Consider the following 12,315-nt stretch of genomic DNA (forward strand, 5'->3'; position numbering starts at 1 on the left):
GGAGTCTCTTAACATATTCACTAAAAATATCTAAGGAGTGTATAACTTTTTACTGATAAAAATATAAATACCTTTTCAGTTACAAAACTTGTTTAATACCTATTCGGTTACCCTGATATTCAGCACAAAGCGGAGGCACTGAGTACTATTCCAAGTTTGGATCCATCTACATAGATTCCTGTACCCGCATGTTACAACTATCCCAAGTGTGAAAATTTTAATCGCAGTCCAAATAAATGAGCTTGCACTTAGTCATCAAGTTACCTCAACTACTCAACATTCATCTAGTAAGGTTATTAGAGGTACTGCTGTGCAATACACGTTAATTTATACTTTCTAATGCACGCAGATGAACAAATTAGAAATATTGCGTACTGATGCAACAACTTTAAGGTTTTACTTTTAGTTCTACCAGAATATCAATTTTAAGTATTTAGTTACTCAATGGTAATCTGAATGAATATTGAAAAAATATCCTGTGAAACTGGTCATTGTCAGATACTGCGGGTTAGTAACTTCCTCAATTCTTGGCTGCCTTTTGTTGCAGAACACTTATGGTGAAAACTACTTCCTCGACCAGTAGACCTGAATAGTAAATAATTAGAAATACCTCTTCTCATCTTGGCAATGTATCTTATACTGCAATAGTTTAGCCCTTTGACTTATGGTGCGGTAGGAGGATCTTCAACTGGCTATTAATGTTTAAAACAACACATAGAATGAAAAAAGTTCGTTTAATGGTAAATGAACATCGATATAGTCTTAGTTTGCGTGTAAGATTGAGAAGATTTGAACTTAAGCTAATATGACTACTTACTGCCATTTGATTGAAGATGGTCAGCTAGTTGGTACTCTTAAACACGATCATTCTCAATTTAAGGGATCTGGTGTTTCCTCTGGAATTTTTTATCGCGTCTCACAGTGAATTAATCTATATTTCGTATTGTCCTTTTCTCCTGCATCATGAAGTAAGCAAACAAATGAAATTTTATCAGGATGACATAGGTTTATTAATTTCATGGTATATATTTAGCATACTACAAAATAAATAATACTGTAAATATTTAAGAATACTAAATGCACAAAGTTACCAGGAAAATTACTTGTCTAGGTATTAGAAAATATGTTTCTAGGATAATTAAGACACAAGTTAGTGGACATAATGATAATGAATAAGTAGAAGGTTTTTATACAAATAAAAAAAAATTGAGAGGCCAAGGAGTGAGGAAAGTGTTTGGGGACACGACTTGTATTGCCATCATCAGAAGACAGACTGAAACTTTAGATTGTCTGATTTACTAAATGTTCAAAGCTTGGATTATGAGACTTTATCTGAAACATATCCTTAAGTTGAGGACATGAGAAAAATAACATGCGTCTAAAGCAAGAGTTTAATGTTGAAAATGAAAATTGTCATATCAGTACAGTGTATTTTGAGTAGGTAAATTCGGTTTTAGATGTCTGATAATGATGCTCGGTTCTCTGTCTCAAAGATCAAATCTTGAAATTCTGTTTAATTGGAGAATATTACTGAGCTATAAGCATTATACGTAACGTGTACTAAAAGACTTTTAGGGTTACCAATAATTATACCAATAACCGTATAGATATTTTAGTTACTGGAGTCTTTAATTTATTATCTGTAACTTAGTCTAATTGAGTGACAGAATACATAATTTACAAATAAATGCTTTTTATAAAATAAAGTCGATAGAACACTAAAAGCGTCCTGATGAGTTAAAGAGCTTATGGAGGTTGTTCGACCTAGTGATGCAAGTAGCTATAAGTTAAATGGTTGGAACGGACTTTCAAATTTATTTATAGTGATATAGCTACAGTTGGACTGATTTAAGACGGGATTCTCAAGCTATTCACCTTATCGAATGAAGTTCGATCATAATGCGAAGAAAATAGGTACCAATGATGGTACTTATTATGGGCTCACCTTGTTAATTAGCCGGAGCCTTAAATGTTAACGGTTGGTTTGAAAACCAGTAGTTAAACAAGTTGCTTCACAGGACCTAAACGTCATGGACTGCGTCTTCAATAGGGTTTCGGGTTGAGCAGTCTCATACTTGAAAAAAGGATTGTCCAGTTATACCTGATTTCCAAGGGTTGTCCACCTGATATCAGTTTAAGATATCAAATAACTTCATAAGATATCTTAATCTGACCATTTTACTGCTTGGAATAGATGTTGCAAATGATATGTACTTACTGACATATCATATAAACATTTTATATCAATAACCTTAGATTAAAAGACAATATTTCATAAGCCATAATTATTTGCTTTTTCTTACAGAAGGCGTGCATTTTAAAGTTTCTCTTTCACAGTCATCTCCGTATTATAAACACATGACAATGATAGAAACTGAAAATCCACCTTGATTCATTTTAATTTTTTTTATATAGGTCTTTACCTAATACTTTGGCTAAAATACATTCTTTTAATTTACAGTCAAACAGATTTATATCATACAGATCAATTTCAAAGATTTTTATACAACGATGTTCTGCTCATTTTAGGACGAGTTGGACAATTATATACCTTATGCAAACATCAATGAAGTTCAAACAGGTTTGCCTCCATTTTCAATGGATCAACTTAAAAAAAGAATCATTGGCTTACATTTACCGTACGGTACAGGTATATTCACTATCCAGTTGCCTGATTATCAACCTCGATTTGGATATCGAAGGTCAGGTATTGTTCTTCGACAAGCAGTCATTAAAGGGGAAGTAGAAAATTTATTTGTTTCAGGAGTAGAACATGGTAGTCCAGCAAGCAAGTAAGCATTATTTTACTGTAATTAACTTCTCATCTATTTGCATACTAGAAATTGATTTTTATTTTATCGTCTCAAATAAACAATAAAATCACTGTATTAGTTGTTCTTAATGGTATTTAGTGTTAAGCCAGTTTTATTTAGCAGAAGAAGATGGAATAATCAAGAATTTATCTTTTGAACAATAACATTTTAGGAAAAACTCACTCAGTATGAGATATCCGAAATACTTCTTACCTAATATGATATATAACAACCATAAATATCTGTTCTCATTGGTTGTTAAATTACAAACTGTTGATGTACGTTGTAACCATAATGATTCTTCTCGAAGTTGAATAAGGTATCTTCGTTGAATTTTAATAACTAAGTAATTTTACCAACCATTATATCTTACAAATCTAGATACTGTTTTACCTTCATCTATCTGATCATACAATTTACATCAGTTGATTACTGCGTAACAACTAATTTCTTATGTTTATTTCATTTTATTGTATAATTTGAATGTTCACAATTAAATAACAGAATGATAATTTATTTAAAGGACTAACAATAATCAATTAATCGTTTTCAATCGTTTCAGTTTATTGTTTAAATATCTTAACAATATTTAATTTCAGTCATTATATTCAATCAGGATATGTGTTATATCCGGACGAGAATAAATGAATGGTAACCGTTAGGAATTACCTACGGATTAATATTATACGTATACTTTTATTGTACGAATATTAAGTAATTGTATTTTATGTATATTCATATTTCTTTCATCATAAGCTTTTATGAATACACGAGTCTTGAGTACTGTTAGAGGTATGAGGGCGGTTATCACTTCCCGGTTGTCCACATTGTGGAAGGGTTCTTCTAGAGGTGTCTGAAAAGAAAATTGGATTAGAGGTGGTCTTGGTGACCTGAGAGCGTGACCGCAGTGTTCAAGGGACAGCTGCTTAAGGTCGGTCACACACAACCTTTTTATGAGTAATTTTTGTGTTAGCTCCGTACTTGTTGAGACCTTACCGCCGGAGACGGATATCCGTGAGATAAGGCGAGGTGTGCATTTTTAGGGCCGACCTTTTCTAACCTCACCCCTCCTTGTGGGAAGGTAGCATCGCTGTCATGCTGGTGGTCTGAAGAAAACACCTTACTGCTGTCACACCTCTGTACAGTTAGCAGTACGACTTCGCCTTCAGACCTTGAGTTTGTTGCTTTTAGTCTTACTGCTCTTCAACCAACCTGTCTGACATGGTAGGACCTTGAGGGACGGTTGTTCCAACCAGTATAGCTCGGTTGCTTCATCACGATAGGCAAGCCCGACCACCACGTCAAAGTAACAATAACATTCTCGTCAACTGAATTCTCAAGTATTGTTCTCTTTCCAGGAGGCCCACTTATCGACTTATAATACGCAGATGACAGTCCTGTTTGGTGAAGACGTTGATAAAATGCAGAGTCTTCTGGCAGCACTAAGCAACAATGTCAGAATGTTTGGAATGCGCTTCTATCCCTCTAAATGCGAGTTGTTGCTTCAGAAGTGGTCTGCGTCAACACTTGAACTAAGGATAGGGAGTTAAGTAGTCGAACGCGTTGACAACTTCACTTATCTTGGAAGTCTGATCAACCCTAATGGGTTGTTGTCTGACGAAATCTGTGCACGGTTTCGAAAATCTCGTTTGGCTTTTGCTAACTTATGTCACCTATGACAAAGGAGAGATATCCGTCTATCAATAAGAGGACGAGTATACTGCTCAGGAGTTCGTTCTGTTCTACTTTACGACTGCGAAATATGGCTATCAAGAGTAGAAGATACTCGTAAATTGATAGTATTTGATGACAGATGTCTTAGAAATATTGCTCGCATCTGCTGGGATCACCGGGTAAGTAATAGTGGGGTTAGACGCGGGGTATTAGGGAATGATGGTAAATCAGTTAATGGGTTCGTGAATCTTGATCGACTGAAATGGTTGAGCCACGTGTTGCGTGTGCCTGAACACTAATTACCACGACGTGCAATGCTAACCGGTGTCGGGGATGGTTGGAAGAAAGTTAGGGGCGGTCAAACCTAAACGTGGCATCAGTGTTTGAAGACACTAACTTCTAGTCTGAGCCACGTTGGTGGATGCAGACTACATGGTTGGGGTCCGCGTGACTATCGTAACCAATGGTTAGAGACTCTTGGTGACATGGCTCAGAATCGATCACAATGACGTAGGTATATACACTCTCTGTCTTCCTTTAAAATCGCTTCATATCTTTTTTTCTACGTACTAATTCTTTCTTTCTATACTATGTTCTTATATGCAATCTTTCTTTTATATATTACCACCATTGAATTAACTACTTCTATGAATATGGTGTTCATCTTGTTATATTAATGGGGTGTGTCAACTTGAACCGATGTATATATGTACCTGGTCCTACGTTATAGCTGGCTGATTGACTGACTGATAAGCTTTTATTTGACTTGTTGAATAATATCACGATTTATTCTTGAGATATTCCCAATTTATAAATGACATTTACTTACGATCACAGCTACTTTTGGCTTGATCTTGTACATATGTTATTTTCTATTTTATGATTTGATGTGGTCTGATTTTACTTGTATATAAACCAAGTATGCTTGAAATATATGATTCGTATCTCGGAGTTTGATATTAGCGTTCTGGACTTAAGAGGAAGGACTAGCTGGGGAAAAGGGACTAATCAGAATTTTAGGCTGCTCGTACTGCTTTATGCATCATAAGTTGGGTTGTATAAGTCAGCGTATCTAAATTGGCAATCGTAATTCATGGTAATCATATAGCTAAGGACATAACAATTAGAATAAAGTTTTTCAGTTGTTTTTGTTTGTTTATTTGTTTGTAAGTCATTTATTGATTTAGTCAATGAAGAATATTTATAAATGTGAAACGGATATATAAATATATATCTTCGTAAATTTTTAATTGATTTTAATTATTAGATTAATGATAGAGAATGTTGTTAAGGTCATACTCACTAATCACCATTATAAGTTTGTTTACCTTATACAACTAAAGTAATAAATATAACTTTACATTTTGAGCATTTTGTAATTTGATACAATTTAAAAAAAAATGTAATTCATTATCGAATTTAATAAACTGTTGATTGTATGTATTTTAATGATGACAAATTATATTACTATACTACTTGAAAGTATGTACATGAATTTTAGTAGTAAATTTGAGAAGTTTATTACCTTTAATGAATGTTATCTTTTTTTGGATATTTAATAATAAACATTTAATATATTGAAATAACCAATATACTATGTATCATGTCAGTTAAATGAAAGAACTTAAGTTTAACTTCTGAAACTTTTAATTCATAATTTCGATGGTGATAATAATAATACAAACTTTCATCAACATGGCTTATAGGTTTAAAATTCACTTAGTTTGGTTTGAGTCATTGATTGATATTACTAACTCTTACATAAAATATGCATATAGGTACCATTACCATTGTTTGACTTGATTATTTCGAATAAATTGAGTATTGGATAGATTGTTATAAATAAATTTATATACTTGTAATATTTCAATGATTTGGTTATTTATTCTCTAAAGAAGTAACTTACACTGAATCACGAAACATCAGAAAATTTAATTTTTTTACTCATGGGATATTACAACTATCTTAATTTATTTATAAAATGTGTAGTTCATTCATGAGTAAACAAATCTATACTTAGTTATTGGTGAATAAATATAACAAATAAGTTTTGTTCCGTGTAATATTTAAATTGAAAGAACACCTATTTAGAAGTGTCATTCTTATTTATGTTTAATCACATTGTACATTGTATTCTTTTTATTAGGATTTTCAGTTCTAATTCGAAAATCCATATCAACTTCATCAACTCCTTGTAATTTTAAACTGTTTACAGCTGATGAAACATCATGAATTAAAATGATGAATTCATTTTGTTTTGTAAATTGTCAGTCAGTCAGCTACAACGTAGGACCAAGCACATATGTGCGTCGATCCAAATTGCCATACCTCATTAACATAACAAGATGAACACCATATTCATAGAAGTAGTTAATTCAATGGTGGTAATATATAAAAGAAAGATTGCATATAAGAACATAGTATAGAAAGAAGGAATTAGTACGTAGAAAGAAAGATATGAAGTGATTTTAAAGGAAGACAGAGAGTGCATATACCTACGTCATTGTGATCGATTCTGAGCCATGTCATCAAGAGTCTCCAACCATTGGTTACGATAGTCGCTTTGTAAATTGTATTAGGGATAAAATACGTATCTGTGCATTTTTTAATGTTTGTGCAATATTTAGCCTGTTTTTCGTTCATTTGGTAAATAAATGCTTCATATAAGAACATAATTACCACTGAGGATTACATTTCAAGCTTCACATTTCATTTTATTTACTTTTTAACGAGTCAAGTCTAGATGCGTGTCCATAAAAGATTTATGCTCATAGTTTTAGATGATAAAAATGATGTCCCCAGTGAGAATTACACTCTTTTATACAGAATAGACACATTAAACGAACAGAAAAATGTTCAATAAAAGTTGGATATCATGCTTTGATTGAGGAATGAAAAAATATGATTATCCTCTTAGTCGTATTGTTTTTATTCTGTGCAAACTATTTTATTAACAAGTGTTTATATAATCCGAATATGTACTTAGTACCAATTGTCGCTTCTTTTTACTTTGTTTTGTTATATATTTAGTAACTGATCCTATAAACCACATGATTGCATTGATTAATTCACTCATTATGTAATTCTTACAATTATTTTGTTTGTTTATATTTTTGACTTAACAAAAGTTCGAGAATGACTGTTTGTTGCTGTCATCACAAAGATTATGTTGTTTATTATTCTGTCCTTTAGAACTAACTTACATTACATTGAAAAAACAAACAAACATATAAAGAATAGGTGTGATATTTTGTGTATATCTTTATATGTGCGTGTGTTGAGATGGCTTCAGTTGGTTGATAGATTGTTTACTTAATTATTTTTCTAGTATAATCAATAATTAAGCGGAGTCAATGCACCTTATGTTGGACAATGTGATTTGTTGAATTATTGTGAATATTAACGACTGATATATGTATATAAATGTTGAGTAATTGTTATTTTGTATTCTTATATGTGTCGATCTGATACAAAATAGTTAAGACTGTCTTATTCCGATTGCTATCTAGTAAAATAGTTGAATATATTACTATTTTATATTTCCGAATGCTTTATATTATTTGTCTGTATAGAATCATCACACAGCTGCTATATAAATGGTACTTATACCATCAGTTAACCCATTCTTATGCACTTATATTCATCACTAAGGTTTATCTGTAACTATAGTGTAGTTGTTCGATTCGAATAAGGTGGTTTGCTTTTCCCGTATTTCAATAGTAAAATTCTTTGGATGTCGTAATTTTCAGCAGGGTTTCAGACATGTCTTATTAATAAGCAAAGATGGATAGTGGCCAGCAGTGGAATCCAGGACGCGCGTTTCGTCCTATTTGAGACTTGTCATCTGGAAGTACTTGCATCTCAGAGTTGATGTCCACTATGGCACTCGAACCCAGTACTGTACACTTCAAACGCCGTCGCGTTATCCACTTAGCTACTGAGTCCTGATAGCGACTTGCTTGTGCAATGGGGTGAAGTTTGAATCACTTAATATTGTTTTACTTGGATCTTCTCACTGATGTTTTAGGACTATCAGGACTCAGTAGCTAAGTGGATAACGCGACGGCGTTTGAAGCTAACGGTACTGAGTTCGAGTCCCAGAGTGAACATCAACTCTGAGATGCAGGTACATCCAGCTGACGAGTCCCAAATAGGACGAAACGCGCGTCCTGGATTCCACTGCTAGCCACTATCCATCTTTGCTTATAATGCCTGTAAATTAAGGCAATATCGAGGCATACGCACAGTATGCACATATGCCAATAAGAGACTGATCATATTTCAGTCCTAAAACATCAATTTGAAGATTTAAGTAAAACAATATCAAGTGATGTTTTATTAATTGTCAATAAATTCAAAGCTTAAATTCAAAGCTTTCTCTTAATCATACATAACTATTGTATATTTTTAGAATTCCAACTCAGTATTGACTTTTTCAGTTCAGTCTTCATCTTGTTAATTTGAATTACTAAATTCTCCTATCACAATATACACAACATGACATCAGATGTTTTTCATTAGTCCATTATTTGACAGCGCATTAAAGGAGCAACACAAACAGGATAAAATTTAAAGATTTTCTTAAAAACATAATAAAATTCAGTGATCATATTAGCTCAGTGTACTAGGCTCTAAGAGGTGTTTTACAATGGTGCTGGATTGTTAATAATCAAGCGAGTCTAGTATCTAGACCGGTTGATAGCCCTAGATAGTTTAGGTTAAGAAAGTGAAAGATACCATTTTATTCAGAATTTTTAATTAGCTGATTTACAGTGGTATTTCAAAAACGGGTAATGTGTCTTTAATTTTGTTTTAACTAAAGGTCAAGAGGGTCAGTGCTATATAAATAGTAAATATTCACCTTCTGCACTACAGTTAGATGTGTTGGCTTCTCATACATCAGATCATAGCCACCATTAATGAAAAATCACTATTTTGTAAGAAAAATAAGTGATCACAATTAGATATGGATGAATAAATATAACCTATTTACTTAGTTTATGGGTTGTAGTGATATTCAGCTATCACTCTTAACGATAAAATGTTGATTTCAGTCATTAAGATTGTCTTCATCATATTGTCCTAAATATTACATATGACTGTGTACAGTTCCTCAAAGTAAGCACTTTGAAGACAGTAATTATTAAGTAGTCTCATGACATTAATGAAGAAGGTAAGATATTCGATAATTTTGATGTTTGATTATAATTCCTTGAAAAAGCATGGACTAGATTGCCAGGTGAAACGTTGGACTTACTTCAAATTCATTCGCTAAGATTTTACAAATACTTCCTCCCTCATTAATCTCCCACATCAACTCGGCGCTCAAATACTATGAAACTATTCGATCAAATTTAGACGAAAGTTCTAATATATAGCCTGTTATGCTTGTGAATCAATAAAATCGGTAAACATTGAAGATGTCGTTTTGCAGTGGAATCGATTATGACAATTTTCTAAAGGTTAACAAGAGTGTGCCTTTGGCTTTAAGCAAGTTATTCTACAAATTAATACCTATTTTTAGTATTAGACATGGTCCTTATTAACGCAAACACATTCAATGATTTTTATTAGACTATTTACTAGAATGATTTCCAAGTATGAAGCATTAATCCTAAATTTACTGTTGAATAAATTTAGTAATTAAGTTATTTATCTAGACATTTTGTCAATTGTGATGACTCCAAACATTGTCATGAGGACGTCAATATTAGATTGCTGAATATGTTAGTTCAAGTGGAAACATATGGTTACTCGCCTAGTTTAAGCTTATAAACCCCTTTACTTTAGCATATAATGTGCGAATTGGGAAAGCTGTAGCAAAGACTGTTACCCGTTCAACTGATTGTACTATATGTATATGGTTGCCTTATACCGTATGTTTCATGAGATTCATGAATAAAAGGCTTTGAAGAGTTTTAATAAGCTTCCCAAACCAACTAAATATAATCTGACTTACATTTTTGTTTTGTGTGCTTAAAAGAAGAGTTTTCTTTTTTTTACCAGTATATATACATATACATATACTTGAAAATGCTTTCAAAAGAATTAAAAGTTGATCTATAAGACAAGAGGTTTATATTTGTTTGTATGTTTTGTTTATTTATTATCACAGTGCAATGGATTTGCATATGGGAGATCGTATATATTCAATATCAGGTTACCCATTAGACTGGCATACATTAGAACAACTAAGATACAAGCTAATTGAACTGGATGGATTGGCACCAAATTCAAATATTTACGATTTAGCAAACTATCTACTTAATAGGCCTTATCAGAACACTGGGATTTCCCGCGATCATAATTATAATAGAAATAGTAGTGTTTATAAAGTTCCTAGCGAACAAACTAGTTTAACAGATTTTAAACCACCAGTTCTTGTCATTTTTCGTTATCCAAAGTCAAATTCATTGTGGTCCAATCAAATAGCTAATAACGAGACAAATGAATTACCAGTAAGTTTAATTCATACTTAATTTTCAAAATGGTGCCTAATCAAATAATCCATAGACAATCACAATTCCTAAAATCACTATTCAGGCTATCATGGCATAAATAACCAAAGTAATCTACTTACTGATCGCCAAAAATCATTTGAATTTTGCTTCATATAAATGTAGCAACACTAAAGGCAGTTAATTTATGATCATATAATTTTGTGACAAAGTATTGGGATATCAAAAGATTTCGATTTTATAAGCAAAGATGGATAGTGGCCAGCAGTGGAATTCAGGACGCGCGTTTCGTCCTATTTGAGACTTGTCATCTGGAAGTACTTGCATCTCAGAGTTGATGTCCACTATGGCACTCGAACCCAGTAATGTACACTTCAAACGCCGTCGCGTTATCCACTTAGCTACTGAGTCCTGATAGCGACTTGCTTGTGCAATGGGGCGAAGTTCTAAATTCACTTGATGTTGTTTACTTGTATCTTCCCATTGTTGTTTAGAACTGCAATTGATCAGTCTCCATCTTTGGTTATGGAGCTTGTGACTTAAGGCAATATTGAGGCAGTCCTCACGGGATGCACATATGCCAACAAGAGACTGATCAGTTGCAGTCCTAAACAACAATGGGAAGATACAAGCAAACAACATCAAGTGGATTTTGATTTTAGAAATATTTATAGAAACTTTTTGACAAAAAGTTGTAACTAATTAGGTGTTTTAAACAAGTTTATAAAAACCATTTTAAATTCAACAGTTTTGTCAAGCTTACTGATTTCTTAAATTGCAGACGGCAGAGAATAACAGTTTATTCAGTTGTTATGAAACAGTTCTTGAAAATGAAGGTAATGACAATGGGCTTGGTCTACAGATAGGATCCAATCAAGGTATGATGTAATATGATTGAAGTGTTCATGAATATTATTTTGTGATAAACTGAAATGCTTTATGATCCTACCAGATACCAATTACCATTATAATGATGAGAGTTCATTAATATTAAATCTCCATCTGACAAATTATTGAAGAGGAATGATAAGGATGTATTATTAAATAAGAACTTTCGTCTAAATTTGATCGAATAGTTTCGCAGTATTTAAGCGTCCAGTTGATGTGAGACATTAAAGAAGAAGAATGTATTTGTAAAATCTCAGCTTGGACCAGATTGCTAGACGAAACGTTGGATTAAATTCAAATTCATTCGCTGAGATTTTACAAATACAATTAAGAACTGTTCTCTGGTAACATAGTTTTTCGTTAAATAGATGTTACATCATCCAAAGTCCAAGAAGCCCTGAGAGTAAATTATAGATTTTTATTTAAGTGAAATATATCGTTACACTAGACTGTGACTTATTATTATCAATTAACTACAGTGA

At 32.6% G+C, this 12,315-nt stretch overlaps 1 protein-coding gene across 1 annotated transcript in view; it reads left to right on the top strand.

The window, feature by feature from the left end:
- Nucleotides 1–456: 456 nt before the first annotated feature.
- MS3_00003704 (uncharacterized protein) overlaps nucleotides 457–12,315 on the top strand; it is a gene marked incomplete at its 5' end in the record, with an annotated part of 131,175 nt that continues 119,316 nt past the window's right edge. Inside the window, 4 exons of the mRNA XM_012940049.2 lie at nucleotides 457–507; nucleotides 2,530–2,792; nucleotides 10,603–10,945; nucleotides 11,727–11,823. Coding sequence (XP_012795503.1) covers nucleotides 457–507; nucleotides 2,530–2,792; nucleotides 10,603–10,945; nucleotides 11,727–11,823 — 754 coding nt within the window. The remainder of the gene's footprint in view (nucleotides 508–2,529; nucleotides 2,793–10,602; nucleotides 10,946–11,726; nucleotides 11,824–12,315) is intronic.

The sequence above is a fragment of the Schistosoma haematobium genome, chromosome ZW (genome assembly GCF_000699445.3).
Source record: "Schistosoma haematobium chromosome ZW, whole genome shotgun sequence".
NCBI lineage: Eukaryota > Metazoa > Platyhelminthes > Trematoda > Strigeidida > Schistosomatidae > Schistosoma > Schistosoma haematobium.